Source organism: Rhipicephalus microplus, chromosome 6 (assembly GCF_043290135.1).
Source record: "Rhipicephalus microplus isolate Deutch F79 chromosome 6, USDA_Rmic, whole genome shotgun sequence".
Lineage (NCBI taxonomy): Eukaryota > Metazoa > Arthropoda > Arachnida > Ixodida > Ixodidae > Rhipicephalus > Rhipicephalus microplus.
In genome coordinates, this window is record NC_134705.1 from 42,682,429 (window position 1) to 42,702,999 (window position 20,571).

The 20,571-nt window shown below is 43.8% G+C and overlaps 1 protein-coding gene and 1 long non-coding RNA gene across 3 annotated transcripts in view; one reads left to right on the forward strand and one right to left on the reverse strand.

Moving 5' to 3' along the window:
* The window catches only part of LOC119167657 (uncharacterized), a 40,163-nt gene extending 36,886 nt beyond the window's left edge, over window positions 1-3,277 (forward strand). Inside the window, exon 3 of the long non-coding RNA XR_005109275.2 lies at window positions 3,161-3,277. This is a non-coding gene — a long non-coding RNA (uncharacterized LOC119167657). The remainder of the gene's footprint in view (window positions 1-3,160) is intronic.
* The window catches only part of LOC142765253 (uncharacterized), a 43,714-nt gene that overhangs the window by 10,074 nt on the left and 13,069 nt on the right, over window positions 1-20,571 (reverse strand). Inside the window, exons 2-3 of one of the 2 annotated variants that reach the window (XM_075865955.1) lie at window positions 15,794-15,923; window positions 3,279-3,430 (exon numbers count right to left, since the gene is read on the reverse strand). In XM_075865955.1, the coding sequence (XP_075722070.1) occupies window positions 3,279-3,430; window positions 15,794-15,889 (248 nt within the window). In that variant the 5' untranslated portion in view covers window positions 15,890-15,923. Of the gene's footprint in view, window positions 1-3,278; window positions 3,431-15,793; window positions 15,975-20,571 lie in introns of those variants that run through there. The other variant, XM_075865954.1, reaches the window with a different exon arrangement.

Here is a 20,571-nt window from a genome sequence, read left to right on the forward strand (position 1 = left end):
TGCAATATCGAGCACTGCACTCCATAAAGTACTCGATCATGTTTCGAGAGCTACATAATATTGCCCATCAATCAGTAATACAGACACATGCTATGTTTAGAGGTACAACATCAGTTTAAGGTAAATATATCTCCATTCTTGGATACATTATATATTAAACAAACATCATATGAATTATGTAGGAGCTTAATATGGAGACCTATATCACGCACAACTTCGGAGACCAACTATCAAGCTGACGCATACCAAACATCCTAAACCAATAACTTCAATCAAGCTTCATTTATTGCAAGATGAAACATCAGTTACTTCATTAAAAATATCAAGAGAACTCCTAACAGGAGAAAATTATGATTCTTTTGATCCTTGAATAGTGGTGACTATATATGTCTTGTATTTATTTCCAGCTTGTTTTTTAAGCCAGTGATAGTTTATTACTTTACAGTAATCGATTGTACTTTTTATAAAGTGATTTTTGATTACTCACTGTTACTTTTCCCAGCATTCTAGTAAATGTTGATAAAGTTTCTGTGTAGTTCACACGCAAATGCAGCGAGAAGCTATATTTATTACCTTTCTTTTTGTTTTAAGTTCATTTTGAGGTCGGTGTATTGATACAACTTTAAGACAACTCTGTTTATACTCTCTTTCACTTATATCAAAATATTTTTAATCCTGTAACCACTCCATATAATGATGATGTACAAGTGCATTCTGTAACACAAATGCTTGTTGTTGTGTTCATGTTCTTGCGGGCCCAGTGGCACGAGCTAGTGAGGCGTTTATTCAACCTTTAGTCGGGACCCCCAAGGCAAATTGTAACAATTTTGCCTTGAATAAACTGAAACGAAGTGTAATGAAATCATTGTGCAAGGAAATCACGTGTGCGTTTTATATGGTTCTCTGTCTACACGACTATTTAGACTATCTATATTACAAAGACCATCGCACTACATTCCTTAGTTGAAGTGGGCGCATCCTATTTTGAAATTCTCTGAGTTTAAAACCGTGCTGCTCAGGAAGCATGCTCACAAATATGTGAACAGAAGAAATGAATGGGCTAAGAGTGAGCAGGTAATCTCGGATTGTATACTTCTGCTACAGGGCAGAAGAGCCATGTGCAATCTTATGCACCTAACTTCATGCAAGATAAACTCCCTTCGAAAACAAAACCACACGTGTTTAGTAAGCTCTGGAGCCGCACTTACGTCGCTCGCTGCAGGAACCAGTTCACCAGGGCAACAGTTAGCAAATCGCAGAGGGATACTCAAAGATACGCTTTGAAATATAAAACCTGAGGTTAGTATTTATAATCACCACTAGCATGCTTTCCTTTTCATTGCAGTGGTTTGATTCCTCATCTTGGCGCTATCCACGTGTTGTGCTCGTGTGCGCATATTTGCTTCTTCTGAATGCTCTATATCAGACATAATGCCATCTTGCTCACCTCTTCTTTTTTTTCTGGCTCATTAGGTACCTCCATGTGACAGTTTTCACGTGCTTCTGTTTCAGTTGCTTGCACCAATCAATAATACAAAATATGACATTCGTATTGTAATGAAAGTCTCGCACACATGAAGGCCCAAATTTCTAAGTGAGAGCGAAAGTGTAAATAGGTGAAAATTAAAACGTGCTACACTAAACTGGTGAAAGTGCAACAATAGGTGACTCTGTAACATCAAAAATGTTATGTCATAGATAGCGGATGGCAATACAAACGTGGCCTTCTTTGCTCAGCATAAAACGAATATGCATGCCAGTGGTCTATTTCTTGAAACGTGCGCATACTATACTGTTGCGTAACCTTAACTTTACAAAAAATGAGCTTCCTCAAGGGCCAGAAACGACGCAATTCTGTTTTACTTTAAGGTATCCTGAAACAGAAGCGACTTTCTCCTGCCTATCGATGCCAATACGATCACTTCAATGACACGCAAGCAATCGCAAAAACCACAAGGACCGTAGGCCCAGGCAACATAACCTAATATATGTCAATTATGGTGCATTAAAGGTGTACACATTGAGTCCCAACACTACTACAGATTTGCCGTGCTCACTCGCGTTGCACAGGCACAAGTAAGCACCATGAATTTTCTCCTGAAGTTGTAACGGTGCCAGCTCTGTTTCAATGAGAACTGGCAGACAATCATGCCAAAAAAGTATATGGTATTGTATGAAAAGTCATTATTATGTAATTGTGACGAGAAAATTGAACAAAAAGATAACCTACCGTGGGTAGGGACCGAACTTCGACCTTCCAATAACGTGAACGATGCTCTAAGAACTGAGCTACCCCGGCGGCGATCACCCCGTTCACTTCATGATGCATGTATGTGCACTGAAACGTTGGAGTTCTCAATAGTATTATGTATAACGAAACAAAAAAATAAACAACCCCTAAATTTACCTTTCTTTTTTTTCATTCAGGGCAAGAGTCTCATTCTTGCTGACTTAATGCCTTCAGGTGGTGTGCAAAGTATCATTGTTTAGCTGCGAGCTCGTAATAAGATCACGTGCTACGTGAAGCCAACTGGCAAAAAATTAGTGTTCCCCACTCACCCTATTGGCAACAGGTGGTGCTTACTGACACTCCCACGTTTAAATGCACTTGCCTACCCCATGGAGTGAACGGGGTGAAAACCGCAGTGGCAGTTCAGTTGCTATAGCATCGGAGGCGTTTTTCGAAGGTCCCCCCACGGCCAAGTTATCTCTTCATCCACATTTCAGTTTTTACAACTACACTACAATTACTTTTATTACTATCCCCTTTTCCTTGACTTTATTGCTTGTCAGTTCTTATTGTTATTCCGTCTAACAAAGAAATACCAGCCCTTAAGTTTACCCCAGCAGTGTTTTAGTTTCCCAAGCTTATTCGACAGCCTCTCAATATTTGCCCGGATTTTATTTTCCTCTGATGCATCCCGATGCGTAGCAGACTTATCTGTAAAAAAATAGTTTAGGAGTTTGCTTTCACGAGGCCACTATCTATAGGAAGCCTTTGTGGGTTTTCGGGAGTACTAATGACAATCCGTTGTTTTTTTGTTTTTTTACGCTGCTCGCAAAACCAAGCTTGTCATTATGTTTTCATGCATTCAATTAGCAAATAACACACTCTCGGAGGCCATTATTGAAGCTGAAAATGTTTATTCTTCATTTTCAGTTACACTGTGCGCAGCAGTGCCTTGGCAACCATGGTATCCTTGGAGGATCTTCAATAGTTTTATCACCAGAAAGGAGAACAAGTTTGAAAAATTGCCATAAAAAAGAGAGCAGCTTACTTCACTATGCCATGGTCATCTTTCAGGTGCCAAATGTAGGTTGCTTCCTTTGCTTGAGGATCGAAGCGAGTTCGTGTAGCGCTCAGGCACTTGAAGGGTGAGTTGTTGCTGTCCTTGAAGATGCTGACAGGTCGCGAAAACGCCTCGATCACCTGAGCGAAAAAGTAAGCATTTGATTATCGATATGCAAAAACATATATTTTATGAAAGGGCACACACAAGAGCGCAGCAGGTTGCCTGAAACCTGGCATCTGGTTCGGCATCACGGCGAGATGTGAAAGGCGAAGTGAACAAAACAGCCAGAGAACAAGGGACAAGACAGGTCACTGCTGAACAGATACCACTTTTCATATCCTACCTTTGTGCTACCTGGAGCTCTTTTCTGCTGCTAATGTATGCACTCTATGCATCCCCTAATGAGAGTGACCAAGGAATACATTTATGAGTGTGATTGCGAAAATTTCGAGCGGGGTTTTATTTCATTAGAACCAAGAGCTACTTCTCTGTTTTTACCTCAAGACCAGTCCTTTTGGTCCATGGGGTTTTCATAATACAGCACAGCTTTATAGCTCTTGAATAGGCGAAGAAACGAAGATGTGCCGACGCTAGAGAGTGGACATTGTAGCACTGCGGAAATTTTTAGAGGGGAGCAGTTTCTTGCAATACCGGCAACCCTCCTCCTACCTTTGTTTCTTCTCACTTCACCAGCAACACGTTGCGGTGGTATAAGCAAAAGTTCGTGTTTACTATGCGTGCTGGCATAACCCCGTATAGCACAGTGCAACCCTTTTACGTGACAACACTACTTCATTTGGTCTGATAACGTTTCGTCCTTTCTCTGTGACGTATGCGTTGTTAAAAAAATGGTAACCTGCCTCACTGACTGAGCTTTGCAAATACTGGTGAAACAACGAGTTTGTGTCAACATATTGCCGCACAGACTGCTTTCACTAAGGTTCCAACAAAACGGACATGCCTCGGCCACAAGACGTTTATCACATGAAAAACTGCAGCATAAGAGAACTGCAGCATAAGTTGAACGCTTTAGCAGACTTTTTTTATTTATTTCACTATACTCGGTTATGCACAAGTTCTCCCTTAATAAAAGCAGTGTTTGCGTGACCCCCTTGCAATACGTAACAACAATGCTATTTCGTGCACATTTTCTTTGCACTAAAACAGTTTAGCCATCATTAGTAGTGTTTAATCACTATTCGTGATCTTCAGTCAGTTGAGATGCTGCAAATTTCAATTTTTTATCTAGTGTCTTGTGAACCAGAGGTGAGTAGCAACGCTGTGCCAATTTTTCTTGCACATCACCTCACTGGAACTGCCTGAAACATGTCAGCTAGATTTACTATAGAGAGTTTCTTCCCTTGTAGTTGTTTGGAGGTGAGTAGTTGGCACTTATCCGCCAAGAGCTGTGTTACACTTTACAGAGATGCAGCGCGACCTTAAGCAGCTGCACTGTTACGAGCTCAAACGTTTTAATTCGGTGCCACAGGGATTGGTACATTGCAAGGGCATTGTACCTTTGCATTAAGCCATGTTCCAGTGGCGATGTAGAAGTGTCTGCCCATTTGTCTTAGAAAGGGGGGACGGACGTGGAAGGCCGTCACTATCTTTGGGGATTTAGATGAAAGGGAGGCGCGCAAAAGAAACCTCTCAACACTGTGACCACACTTTTTTGTTTTGAGAAGTTTTTTTCAGCAATGTAATTAATGCTGAGAACTTACTGCGGTCATCACCTAAAGCAGACAAAGTACGTAGGTAGAGGGCAAATGCAACCACAGCCATAGACCCCACCGCCTGGCCTACCCTGCTACATCTGTCCCGTCTGCTGCGAGGTATACCGTTGCTCGATCACCAAAACCACATCGTTTGGGAATGGGCCTGATTTGGTGGAGATAGGGGTGTCTGCACTCGCTGGTATATTGTTGAGCGAAATTCTGCGACGTCAAGACAGAAGACAGACACTGTGTCTGGCCCACTCTTTCCTTTTAAATGTGCAAGACATGATGCCGTTAAGGATATGTCGCACCCTTTCATAAATTCCCCTATTGCAACATTTATTATGGTAATCCACCTTCTCAAAAGAGATGGCATCGCAGAATTGATTTATGCCTATACTTTACCACTTTCGTATTAGAAGCTCCATGACAGACGAGGTGTGTGACACAATACTGATGCAATACCTTTTTGCAGACTAGTTGGTTCATACTTGAAAAAATTGAATTGCTGCTCAAACTTGAATTGAATTGCTGTACAAGTTTGTGCAGCAATTCAATTTTTTCAACGATACTGATGCTACGTTATTTTGAGACATGGACGTTAAGGAGGACCGTTTTAGACAGTTACGCGTTTCTAAGTGACGGTCTAATTATGGGAGAGGCCGTATGAGAGGGCTGCGGAAGTTTTGTCTATCTAAGGTTGATAACATGACTTGAGAAATATTTCCTTAGAATCAAAACTGTGAAGCAGACTTTGTCCGAACGTTGCTAGCAATGACCATATTTCATAATGTTAGAATTTTTGTCTCAGCCATATGAAGATAATTTAGATACAGTTAAAAACCAGTATTATAAATCTGCCCTCATATTTTTAATCATTACAAATAAAAAAAGTCTCACTACAGAAAACTCCTATGTCGTGATACCATATTCGTCTTGTAAACAGGACCATTAGTGTTCTTTCGTTGTGAAATGCACTGTGGATTGCAAGGGCCTTTTTTTTCAGTATTACTCTTGAAGTATAATATACGGATTACTTTAAAAACAAGCCGTAATATATTTATGATGTATCCTATATGTGTATGAGTAGTTCACTTTCCCAATATTTCCAGTATTTTCTTGCGCAATATTCTTTGCGTACTGTGAGGCTGAAAGAGCTTGTAGTACCGATAATAACTAATTTACCTTCAAGGTTCAATAAAAGGATGTTTTCTTAGCGCTTTTGAATGAAATAATGCTCTCATAAGAAAAACCACACCATATGTCAATCGCTAGGTTAACATTAATTTTATAATGCATGTTCAAGCTGAATTAAGCCTATATTTTTGAACTTCTCGGTCAAAGTATGATGCTCTTTAAATGAGGCATCACGCAGTTTGCATGAAAGTAACTTATTGTGCAGTATCGACTCAGGATCGGCAATAATATATATATATATATATATATATATATATATATATATATATATATATATATATATATATATATATATATTGAAAAAGGGTTTATTGACGACTGTTGCGACGGTGGTCCTACGAAGAAACACGATCGTGCAAGAGCAACGGTCAAGCAGATGCCGGCGATGATCAGCACGAGCCGAGCGAGTGAAGCCCAGCACCCAGTACCCAAGCGGTGGCGATGTTGCTTGCCAACGACGCTCTTTCTTCTTCACAATTTGCCCCCGCCGAAAAAGAGCCATCCTGGCGACCTAAGAGTCTGGAGGCAGAGGGCTATAATATGGCTTAAGGCGGGCGACGTGAACGATGTCACGTCCATGCCGGCGCATGTCGTCAGATGGGGAAAGTGGCTCGATGAGAAAATTCACCGGCGAGGTTTGCTCCAAAACGCGGTATGGGCCCTCGTACTTTGGAACGAGTTTTGAGGAAATGCCGGGGGTTTGGTAAGGAACAGCCAGCCATACAAGTGATCCCGGGGAATAGCTGGGGCTTTGGGAAGAGTCGACGTTGTTTTCTTTCTGGCGCTGTTGTTCTCGAGACGTAAAGGTGCGTGCGAGTTCACGGCACTCTTCTGCATTTCGGGCAGCTTCGAACACAGATGGGCATTCGGATGCGTCAGGACGGTATGGAAGGAGAGTATCGATGGTGTGGGATGGTTCGCGTCCATAAAGAAGAAAGAAAGGTGAAAATCCAGTGGTAGACTGTGCCGCGGTGTTATATGCGAACGTAATGAATGGAAGAATGCGATCCCAGTTAGTATGATCGGATGTCACATACATGGCGAGCATATCGCCAAGGGTGCGGTTAAATTTTTCCGTGAGCCCGTTAGTCTGCGGGTGGTATGCCGTGGTCTTGCGATGAACAACATGGCATTCAGAAAGCAGAGACGTGACGACTTCTGATAGGAAGGCTCGACCTCGATCGCTTAGTAGTTCTCGAGGTGCACCATGTCGTAATATGAAGCGATGAAGGATGAAGGATGCTACGTCCCGCGCAGTGGCACTTGGAAGGGCGGCGGTCTCAGCGTAGCGTGTTAAATGGTCCACAGCGACTATAATCCACCGATTTTCATCTGATGTTGTCGGTAGAGGGCCATAGAGATCAATTCCGATCCGATCGAAAGGTTTGGCAGGGCACGGAAGCGGTTGAAGCGGACCGGACGAGTGGAAAGGCGGTGATTTGCGACGTTGACAGTCAGGACAGCCCATAACGAATTTTCGAATGAAATTATACATTCCGCGCCAGTAGAAGCGATGGCGAATGCGTTCGTAAGTTTTGAAAACTCCGGCATGACCACATTGGGGATCGTCGTGAAAGGAGGCGCAGATTTGTGATCGCAAGCTGCGCGGGACAACCAAGAGCCACTTACGACCTTCGGGGGCGTAGTTGCGTCGGTGTAGTAGCCGATCACGAATGGCGAAATGAGCAGCTTGACGTCGGAGAGATCGTGGTACCGCAGTGGTTGACGATCCAGAAAGACAGTTAAAAAGAGAAGCGATCCACGGGTCCTTGTGTTGTTCACTGGTAAAGGAGTCGAGGTCGAGAGATGCGATGGAGATACCAGTGGTTCCGCAGGCCGAGTCGGGAGGTAAAGGCGAACGCGACAGGGCGTCGGCGTCAGAATGCTTGCGTCCGCTGCGATAGATGACACGAATGTCGTACTCCTGGATTTGCAGTGCCCACCGAGCTAGGCGGCCAGAAGGGTCTTTCAATGTGGCGAGCCAACAAAGTGCATGGTGGTCCGTTACCAGGTCGAATGGACGACCGTACAAATAAGGGCGGAACTTGCGAAGCGCCCACACTAGCGCCAAGCACTATTTTTCAGTGACGCTGTAATTGGCCTCAGCTTTAGTAAGTGTGCGACTCGCATAAGCGACGACGTATTCGGAGTAGCCCGGCTTGCGTTGGGCGAGGACGGCGACTAGACCAACCCCACTAGCGTCTGTGTGAACTTCCGTTGCCGCTGTTGGGTCGAAATGCCGAAGAATTGGAGGAGATGTTAGCAGACTACGGAGCGTGGCAAACGCGACGTCGCAGTCAGAAGACCAGGATGAAAGGTCTGCATCACCGCGTAGGAGGTTGGTCAGTGGTGACATGATCGATGCAAAATTTCGCACGAAGCGCCGGAAGTACGAACATAGTCCGACAAAACTGCGTAATTCTTTGAGTGTAGTAGGTTTCGGGAACTCAGCGACTGCTCGCAGTTTTGCAGGGTCGGGTCGAACACCATGCTTGGAGACGATGTGCCCTAAGATGGACAGCTCTCGCGCGGCGAAGCGGCACTTTTTAAGGTTCAGTTGGAGCCCAGCGTTGGTTAAACACGTCAGAACCAGTTGGAGCCGAAGCAGATGCGTAGGAAAATCGGGAGAGAAAACGACAATGTCGTCGAGGTAGCATAGACACACAGACCACTTCAGTCCACGCAGTGTGTTGTCCATGAGCCGTTCAAACGTGGCAGGAGCATTACAAAGACCAAATGGCATTACGTTAAATTCGTACAGGCCATCTGGTGTAATGAACGCAGTTTTCTGGCGATCAGCTTCTGCCATAGGAACCTGCCAGTATCCAGATCGCAAGTATAAAGAGGAGAAGAATTCGGCTCCTTGTAGGCTGTCAAGGGCGTCGTCTATGCGCGGTAATGGATAGACGTCTTTCCGCGTCACCTTGTTTAATCGCCGGTAGTCGACGCAAAATCGAATCGATCCATCTTTTTTTCGAACTAGAACGACAGGAGATGCCCAAGGACTGTGCGATGGTCGAATAACGCGACGGCGTAGCATCTCTTCGACCTGGTCGTTGATGACGTGACGTTCTGCAGCAGAGACACGGTACGGTCTTTGACGCAATGGCTGGTGCGAACCGGTGTCAATGTAGTGGTGCACTGCGGAAGTCCGACCCAATTGCGGCTGAGAAACGTCGAATGAATTCGCGAAGTGCTGGAGGAGATTAAGAAGCTCGGCGCGTTCATGGGCACTTAAGGTATCGGCGATGGAACTTCCAGCCAGGTTGCGCGTTGTTGGTAGCCATGATGGGAGGTAGCGTTCGGTTGCGCAGCTCCAGGTTCAGGCGACGGCGAATGGCAGCACCCAGGTTCAGGCGACGGGGAATGTCAGCACCTCCACCAATTGAAAAAGGGTTTATTGACGACTGTTGCGACGGTGGTCCTACGAAGAAACACGATCGTGCAAGAGCAACGGTCAAGCAGATGCCGGCGATGATCAGCACGAGCCGAGCGAGCGAAGCCCAGCACCCAGTACCCAAGCGGTGGCGATGTTGCTTGCCAACGACGCTCTTTCTTCTTCACAATATATATATATATATATATATATATATATATATATATATATATATATATATATATATATATATATATATATATATATATGCACAATAATATTGCTGATACTGTGTCGATGCTGCCCGTAAATTACTTTCATGCGATCTGCGCGATGCCTGATTTTAGGGGCGTCATATTATGATGTTTAAAAGGTGACCGAAATATCAAGCGGTTTTTCTCGTAATATATATATATATATATATAAATATCCCGCATGGCGATGGTATGAAGGCACTTGTTAAATCATGTGACACCCAGAAACCTGACACATATCCAGTTGAAAAATGATTGAATTTTTAACAGGACGTGTACGCGATTTGAACAGCTTTGAAGATAACAATCAGCACTAACTTCAAGTTAGCCGCAGAGTAAAGGGTACAAAAGTGGCCCTAAACATACGCTAACATATTCATGAAACATATATATAGTACATTTTTGTTTCATTGCGTGATATCACATTTCATCTATAAGCAGTACCTCGACAATATTTTTCTTATATGAAAGCATTCGGAGAACTATATTCAAATTCACACAGTCATTTAACCAAGCAAATACCAGCATTTATTTTACACACTCCTCATCAAACAGTGAAATAATCTTCCTAATTTACTTGTTCAAATAGAGCACGGTGTGCTGGTATCTAGCATATAAAGAAAACCTAAGGGCAACAATACCTGCACTTCAAAAGCTGCCTTTGACGACACTGCAAAACCACCATTCTCTGTTGCCAAGCAGAGAGATTCAGATGAATACGCTTCCGCACTTAGAACTTCTATAAAAACAACACAAGTATGCGCGAGGCACTCTTTCATCAAGAATACCCCCAACTGTCATCAATGAGACCCTTAAAAAGCAAAAAATTGGAACACCAGACTTTTCTAAACCACAAGGAAAATGCAGACCAGCACCACAATCAAGCTTTGCTATTAACTTTCACGACCAACCCACTGAACATTAAAATGGGCCTAAGAAAACACTAACATTATAGTACAGAACGTGCGATAACCAAAATTTTCTCTTCTCCTTCTTGTGTGGTATGCAGGCGGCCCGAAAGTATAAAAGATCATTTAATAAAGTAAAAGAAAAGACAGATTCCACGCACAGTGGGAATCGATGATATGCAAAGCATGAATTAGAAAGGTTTATATGTCCCTTTCGAATCAGTACAACGTTATGAGGTGGAAGTAAGTGATACCGTACATGACTTCCTTCTCGAGATTATCATATTTAGACGTGTCGCCGGCCTTAGTCATCTATTCACGTCACGTGATACCAAATTTAGTATATGTGGAGCTAGAGCAACGGCCTCGAGCACGCTAATAGCGTGGTATGTTGTCATGTTCTTACATAACACGCGTTTCAGGATTATCATGTTTGCATCAGTCATATATTTCGTCATACATTGACGTCACGTAACACCGATTTCGCTATATGTGGAGCTAGCCCAATGGTCGCGAGCGCATTATGAAGGGCCCAATATACTCCGATGTAGCGTTGACGCGCGCGCACGCTGGGCACAGCGACGCTTCGTTAGTGAAACGCGAGCACTCTATAGTCTGACGCCAGGCGCGACCAACATCTTTCGGCGTGGCCCGACGGCAACCGGCGTGAAATTCGTGCCGATGCGTTACCCAGACAACACTGCGTCTCCCTCTTTTTATGACGGAGGGATGCCGGATGAACTGAAACGTGCATGCGTCATAGCGCCGCAGCGTGGCACACGCCTGCGTGTATATGAAAAAACCGGCTCCTGGCATCGTAACGCCGGCGTGACGCGATCAAATCAACGCCAGCGAGCACGCGCACCGCGTCACGTCGAAATGTATTAGCTCTTTGACTGTGGTGAGTAGTCATTTTCCGACATGACACGCATCTCATGATTATCATGTTTGCACCAGTCACGTACCTTCGTCATTCATTGACGTCACGTAATACCGAATTCGGCATATGCGAAGCTACCGAGACGGCCGCGAGCGCATCTTGAGTGTGGCATGTTATATGGCACGCATGTTGTTATTAGGTTTGGATGTGTCATTTACCTATGTCGTCCATTCGCGTCACGTAATAACAAGTTTGTGCATGTGAAGCTAGCGAAACGGCCGAGAGCGCATCATGATCGTAGCATGTCGTCATGTTGTTACATGACACGCATCTCATGTTTATCATGTTTGCACCAGTCCCATACCTTGGTCATCCATTGGCGTCCCGTAATACCACATTTGTCATATGTGAAGCTAGCAAAACAGCCACGAGCGCATAATGAGCGTAGCATGTCGTCATGTTGTTACATGACACGCATCTCATGTTTATCATGTTTGTACCAATATCATACATTCGTCACCCATTCACGTCCCGTAATACAAAATTTGGTATGAATGAATGTAGTGAAAGGGCTGCCAGGGCATCATGAGCCTGTCTGGTAGTCATGTTGTTACATGACATGCATCTAATAATTATCATGTTTGCACCAGTCACATACCTTCGTCACCCATTGAGGTACTGTAATATCAAACTTGGTATGAGGGACGCTAGCAAAACCGCCGCGAGCGCATCATGAGCATGGCATGTAGCCATGTTACATGACACGCATGTCGTGATTTTCATGTTAGAGCCTGTCACTTGTGTTCGCCATGCAATCATGTCATATCATACCAGTTTGGCAACATGCCATGTGAGCGGAGCTATCGCGAGAGCTGCAGGACCGTGAATTGTAAATCATGAATTGATTGATTGATTTTTCGGGTTAAACGTCCCGTTGCGACAGTAATATTATCACCTGACAGAGTTGTAAGCGCATGAATCTAACAGTATAGAATTGTTTTGCCGCTTCGAGCACAGCCAGAACACACAGATATGTGGTCCCGAATGTCGTACATTCTTTTATTTAGTTTTTTCTTTCTTTTTCTGTGTTTATGCATCTTTCCTTTCCTTTCACTGACAGCAGCCAATGCATACAAATATTATCGATGGCGGTGTCATATTGCCGGCTTTCTTATACCTTCCGGCACCATTGACATGCACTCGAAGCACTTTATATCCCCCCCCCCCCCCCCGATTCGCCGTAAACTTCAAAGGTCGATAAGCCACCAGCGGATTGCACCGGAAGGCGAAATAATAAACGTGGGTCGTCACAAATTGCACTTGGGGAAAGTGGGGGTGCGTGGGGTGTATTTTGTGGTCAATGGTGGCATGGCTTGTTTGCAATGTTCACGTTCGTCTTACAATCTTCAGATGCCACCCTTCCTAATCAATTTGTGGTTTTCTTTCTTCTTCTTGTACTTCCATTTTTTTGGTATGCTTCCTTTATTTTCATCCTTTTTACTTTCGCTCTTTTTTTCTTTTGCGTTCATATTTCTCTCTCTCTCTCTCTCTCTCTCTCTCTCTATATATATATATATATATATATAAATATATATATATATACATTATTTATTATTTTGTTTATATATACCACTTTTTGGGGCATTCTATGAAAAAAGTAAAAGAAGTTTTCTTTTTGTGCTTGTTGCAAGACGCATATCATCTTCTGCCTGTAGAAATACGACGTTTTGAATTTTCCAGAGCCGCAAGGCTTACCATTTGTATAAGCTTAATCTCTATCAAAATAATCAAGCTGACCAAGTGGCTTCAGCTGAGCGAAACCTTGCACCTGACAGGTTTCCTGGAATGTAGAATTGTATGGTTCCGCCTCAAACATCTTGCTTGCCCACACTACCGAACTTCCTATGAATATCCTCGTGTGGGTCTTTGTTTTACCTGCCACTCACTGCTTAAGCGACGTTTCATACCACAAAATAATGCCTTTTCAATCTACCCGCATTAACTTTAAACGTACGAGAATGCGTACCCAGGAGTTTTCCCAACGTTTCAAAATGACTCACTGTGATCGAACAAAAAAAAAAAATGATAGAATAAATCTCGGTTACTAACTAGAGAACTAACTTATTCTGGAAACCTTTTCAAAGTGCGCTATGAATTCAGTCTAAATAGCCATTCTTCTACTAGATAAACAACTAAAAGCACTACTTTCTTTTAAAGACAACGCCCTACTTTCAAAAACTACTTGTTATACACATGTCCATGCGAGTACATTTTAAAAAGCAAAAGAAAGACGCCGTTTACTTTTGATATGTCCGCACCATCGACTGGGACAACCATCCGCTGCCGACTTCCCTTTCACGCCAGCTCCACTGCAGCTGAATTGGCCGGCCTTCACTTGGCAGCCGACCACCTTGCTGCCACGTTACCCCAGTTGCCTGTGGCGATTCTGTGCGACTCCCGACCAGCCCTACAAGCGCTGCTCCAACCAGACCAAGCAGGCATAACTGTGGCGTTGCTGCACGCAAAACTGACCGCCATCAAAGAGAGTGGTGTGCGCCTGTCCCTCCACTGGCTTCCCTCGCACGTTGGAATAGCTGGCAACGAGGAGGCTGACGCCGCCGCTAAGGCAGCACACCACTGCGACACGCCAGTCACTAAGGCGGTAACCCAGTCGGATTACTCACGGCAGCGACTGCGGAAGCTCTTACCAACGGCCCACCCTGACACACGGGTGGCAAGCGGCAAACCTCCACCATCCCTTCCGGAGACCGGCCTGGACAGATGCGAGCGGCGGTTGTTGCTTCGCCTGCGTACTGGCAGCGTCTGGCCTGCGGCACGCATGTATTCCGCGGGTCGCTCTTCATCGCCAGCGTGCCGAAGGTGCGGTGATGACGAAACGCTGCAGCATATTGTTTGCTCCTGCCCTGACCTGGCCACTGAGCGTTGCGCACTGGTAAGCCGCTATCGTCTGCTTGGACTACCTGCCGAAACAATGGAAGACATACTTTTTCCCGCGCGCTCGAAGACGAAAGCCCTTCGAGCCTTCCTCGAGTTCTGTGCTTGCGCGGACCTCGCCGCCTTATAGACGGACTCTTTTCACTCGCACTACTGACTGTACTGACAAGACGTTCTCTTGCCATGACATTCACTTTTTCTTTCCTTCCTCTCTTCTTCCTATCATCTTTACTTCCCCTTCCCCGATCCCTAAAGGCGCTGAGCCGTGCCCCCGCGACGGGAGGCAGAAAATAGCGTCCTTTTTGTCTCTTCCTCTTTCATTAATCTCTCTCTCTCTCTCTCCGCACAGCTATCTGTTTCTTTTCCCACACGTTTTGTTGATAAGAAACGCTTCGTATATACCTTTACTTCTTAAGTAAATGGAGCACGTACACTGAAATAATCATGCACTAAAAAATATATTGTTCGTTTTCGTGGCACCGTCTGTGTAATGCGGCTGAGAATCAGTCGTCCAAACTTTTATATGGTCCTGAAGATGTATCAGAGCACATGCTTTGGTGATGAACAATCTGTGATATCAAAGCCTACGGACGAAGCACTCCAAAAAAGTAAGGACTTTTCCGGTATCATTCACTGCTTTCAAATGCTTTTAATGGGCTATCACTCACCAAATATGCTACGTATTGTATACAGAAATGCATAAGAAAAAGTCATTTTGCCTCTTGTTCTAAGTTGCAGTAGGTGCTCGCAGAGACACGCATTGTAAGCGCCATCGTTAAAAAGCAGCGCACAAAAAATTGATACATAGGACCTAAGAGCTCACAAAACTTCATCTTATGTGTCGTCTTTTTGCACGGATTTTCATAATGAAGTTCAACCAACTGGCTCAGTTCCGTACGCCGCTTGTGAGCATGTTAGGTTTTGTAAAGGTCAATTCTATAAAATGTACCGCTGCCGTTTTTTTTTTCATGCCAGCACGAAATATATTGTGTTCTAATATTTTGCTTGTTTAGGTGAATCAAAGATTAATTCACAGTTTTCATCTTAGAAGATAATTTGTTAACTTCCGGTGGTATAATTTCTGGCGCCACATATGCACAAAAATTCAATGTGCGAATATAAATTTTGACATTAACAAGTACGACTCACGCAGGTAAGCGAAATAAGCATGCTCGTTGCGAAATAGTTACCGGAGCAGAAATCAGCTTAACTTACCCGAAACGCGTCCGTTCGTTCTCCCCGATTGGCAGCAATGATGGCACCGACCAGCACGGCCAGCACCACGCATGTGCACACGTGCCACAAGCCCATCTTGTTCGATGAAGGTCTTCTCGGGGTCCTCGCTCTGTCAGGAAGGACGCAATACCGGGCGAGTGGCGGTTGCGTACCAGGAACCTCTATTTTATACGACAGCTCAAGATCACTGTGAGAACACCCAGAGAAAATATATACAGCGAAAAGTAAACCGTAGAAATAAATTCTCACAAGTAAAAAGAACCGGCGGCGATAATCATTGCTTTTTCTTGCAGGCTGTTTTATGCCCGCCATCTTTTATACTATCCCCCACCTTTATACTCAGAACAGGCTTATCAGTGTTAAGCATCGGCTAGGGCCTGGCAAGCAGCACGCACTTCTTCCTTCCGTAAGAAACCGCCACGATAGTTTCTGCAACAGCACACGGTGATCAAGAGCAGGTTTGGGAGTTCATGTCTTTCTATTTTTAGGTACGCTTGTTACCGAAAGTTTATCTTTTAGTTTCCAGCGTTCGCTCAAACAAGGAGGTGATAAAAACCAGTCAGGGCTCTTCGAAAACAGGACCTCAAGAATCCCTTCAAGCAGACAGTTGTCGGGGAAGTTGGCAGATAAGCGTTAGCAAAAACGAGCTTTCTATTAGAAAAAAAAAACGTTCACCTTGAACTTTACACAAGGTTCAATGTCCTTCGAAAGTAATGGCAAACAGTCTTTCAAAATTAGTAGGCAACGGTAAATATTGAGTTTCATCTAAACCACAGGATCCTAAATGCAGCAAGTGTTCATACAAAGATGCAATTTTCTTATTATGGTTCTACTTTCATCCGAAGGCATTGTTGTCGTGATCATGTACACAGAGAAAAAAAAAGACACGGATACTCCATACAATGTGAACTCATCAAAAGCAAACTCTGCAATAGTAGAGAAATGTAGGGTAATCCCAGCAAAATCAATGGTTATGCCCATTTTCAGTCATTTATGGCAAAACTATTTACACTGCCCCTGCTGCTATTTTCGGTGTGATTTATTATTCATGCCAACTGTTGCCGTACTGTCTAAACGCATGGAACAACTCGAAAATACTTTTAGCGATAAGCTTGATAACTTTCTTGAGAAGGTAACGACAATTGTTGTGTCCAAGCTAAATTGCCAGCGTTTCCTGATAATTACAGGGTTAAAGGACGAGATTGAGGGACGTATGAGCAACCTTGATTTTCTGAACAAAACTGTTGAGTCCCTGAACAAATCCCTCACCTCTAAAATAAACTGCTAGCTTCCTGCTAGTGATATAGAAACTGTACATCGTGTTCCGTCAGCGTCCAATACAAAGGACTTGCCAGCCCGATTTCACTTTCGAGCCTTGAAAACTGATTTTATAGGCAAAGCCCGCAAGGCATGCCTGAGCACTAGTGACATTGGTTTCCACAAAGAAAAAGACAGACCTGTTTTCGTCAATGATCACCTCACTCCTCAAAAAAAAGCAATTATTCAGCAAACTTCTGACACCAAACAAAGAAAAAAAGTGGCATTTTTCGTGGACTGTTGACTGCGTCATCAAGGTGAGACAGCCAAAATACAGGAGGAGGAGGAAGGGAAGAAATAAAAGGCAAGAAGGTCAACCAGACGCACGTCCGGTTTGCTACCCTGCACTGGGGGAAGGGGTGATAGCATTAAAGCAGAAGAGAAAAGACAGGAGAGTTTTTCGAAACGGGTGGGATTTCAACCCTGCGATTCGCGCTTAAAGTAATTATACGTTTTCACCTATACTTTGTTGTTCCTCTAATTTCACGTCATACACTTGCACTAGTGAAATTAGGTCCTGCTCTTCGAACAATCGTCATCCAGTGATTCACTTCAACTCACGTTGTTTTCGCACTCTAAGAATTCAGAAATATTACTGTCTTGTCTCCATTTATTTTCAATCATATGTGTTTCTGAAACATGGCTGAGCCGATATAGCAAAACTCTCTATGGTTTTCTGTTTTACTGTTCAGAATACTGTAGTCGCACGTCATACTGACGTGGTTGCTCAGCCATGTTAATCCGTTCTGGCATTCTATACAAGCGTAGGCTTGATCTGCTCTCAAATATCCGTGATTGTCATTCAGTGTGGATAGAAGTAGATCACTCTGTAATATATGCTGATAATAATAATGTTGTCTTTGGTACCAATTATCGATCACCACATACATCAATTCGTGCATTTTGTGAAGCACTTGATCTCATTTTTGACACTCTTTTAAAGGAAAAAGTTTGGCGTCATCATGGGTGATAGTAACCTAAATTTACTTGATACTTCTTCCTTTGCAGCCCAGCTTGCAAGTTGCATCCAGGGCTATGGTCTCTAATTTTTACTTTTCCTTCCGGTACGTTGCAGTATTAATAGATTGGGAACTCTTATTGATCATGCTCTATTTAACTTTCTTCACACCCCCCCCCCCTCCACATTCATTGTTTGAAACAAAATATGGATTACTTCCCAGTCGCTCTTTTCATTTACACTAGTACTCGTATTAATAACGTAGGCTTGGTCACCAGAAAGCTTGATCGTAAACAATTTATAGAAAGGATACTGAATTCTGGTTGATCTCGTGTCACTTCAATGAACACTATTGAATCAGAATACACCACATTCATCTCCATGTTATTCGCAGTGTTCATGGACTGCCAAGCCACCTAGCGGAATTCAGGAGCGTCCTCTCAAGGATGATCTGTAGGCAGACGCTCCCAATGCTCTCTTGTTCGGCGGTGCTAGCCGCGGTGTTAACGCTTAGCAAGAAATGATTACAAATCACTTTGTATATTTCGTGCATCAGTGAATATATTGAAACGTCCGTGACACGATAATTATGGTTCGTTCTTGCGAGAAGTGAAGTTTTTGGAAAAATATGTGGCAACGCGCGCTTTCGAATATAGCCCGCAGCGTACACATCAGGTTAGAAATATTTTCTGCAGCCACTTTGGATAGCTGAATGTTCTAGTCTGACCATTCAAGTTAAATTTCGCCTTGTTTTACGTGCGTATAGCATTCGTTAGTGCTTGTGTAGTGCATGAATCATATAACGTTCATTGTACACGGAAAGTAGCGCAGGCTCGCGATTTGCGCTTCGAAACCTTGGCCTGTGCTGCGCCGCCTGTTTTTACGTTCGTTGATAGATGGCAGAACACAGCAAGCGGTTCCTTTCTTGCCGAGTATCGGAGTGAAATGTTCTCTGCACCCTCAGATAAACGTGGGGAGTGATGCCGTGTGCATGTTGTGCGTGGCGAATGACGCGTTGTTGGTGCCATTCAAGTCATTTGGCGGAGAGAATTCCACAGATCACTTTCAGCAGTGATGTTCAAAGAAACCGTCTTGACCTCGAGGAGTTGTTACTGAACGTAGGTGGTGGTCAACGCGCTGAGAGTGAAAGCCACGATGAACGATCAGCTGCTAACTCACAAGCAGAGAGTCGCACTTCATGTACCGTCGTTCGTTAACGTTTTTTTCCCAATCGTAAGTCACTTTGATTGTATTTATTCTGTAATATCCTTCAGCACGCTCTAAATAAAATCATACTTTTTCTTATGTATTGAATGTGTCTAATTACAGTGGATATTAAAAGCGCCGCATGCCGCCAACACGCTCGAACTTGACCAGCAAAGCGAAACGGTTAGATCAACGAAATATGTACTTACGAGTATACCACCCACGCTAACTTCTCCTGAACTTTACCAGTGCTGTTTGAATTATGTTGTTCTTCGACAAATTTTTGCGATTTCGACGTTTCTAAAAGCGTACGCATGTCAATATCCTTGTTTTGATGGCGCTGATGGAACCTGCAACATCTGAGTGGAGGGAATCGCACACATTTAGAGTATGATCATGGCCCTGACAGAAGCCCTACTAAATCGGAAGTTAAATGCTTGTGTTTTGTTGAAGAAGCAGCTGCATGATGCTTACAGCTTAAGTAATGACGATGGCGTAATATGTTTGCAAATGATTCCCACGTTAAAGATTCGCTCTTGTGCAGCTGCGACGGCGCGTTACTTGCTAATGGCCTACTACTGCGGCGAATACGCCGCAGTAGTAGGCCACTGCGAGTAATGATCTCGGAGTGCCGTTCAGTTCATATGTGAATTATAGTTCGCGCAGTTTTTTCTAGCACGCACAAAATTACGCACAGCACCGTTAACGCACGGTCGATCAGCTGGCACCACCACCCTTTGCACTGTGCCGAGAAATGAGGTAGCGAACATTGAGCCGTTTCTATTGGTTGGGAAAGTGCTTTGGTCTGATATACTTTCATTTGAGAAGAAGAGTTCGTGAGGTGAAAGTGGCACGAGGAATAAGTTCGTGCTTCCTATCTTATGCGAGTTCATGGGTTGATCATCTTTCCGCAGTCATTTTGGATTGCACGGTGCGCCACCTATAGGGCGTTGACATTTCAAATACAACTGCAAATCTTCATCGTCAACAAGTATGCAATGCCATCAACATTAAGCCTCCCCTAAAACTGTGCAGTTAACGAAAGGATTACTTGAAAGCCTAAGTAAAAATACAACCTATAAAAAAACAAAATGACAACCATTTAACTTGCGCCTGCTTAATCGCTACAACCAATGTTGTATCACATTGCATTCCGTTATAAAAGAAGCAACAAAGCACTATTATCAAATTGAAATCAATTGTACTGTGTCAGATGTAAAAAAGCATTGGTGACTCCTCATTTTTTTCCTAATAAAACCATTAGTCTACGGATAGA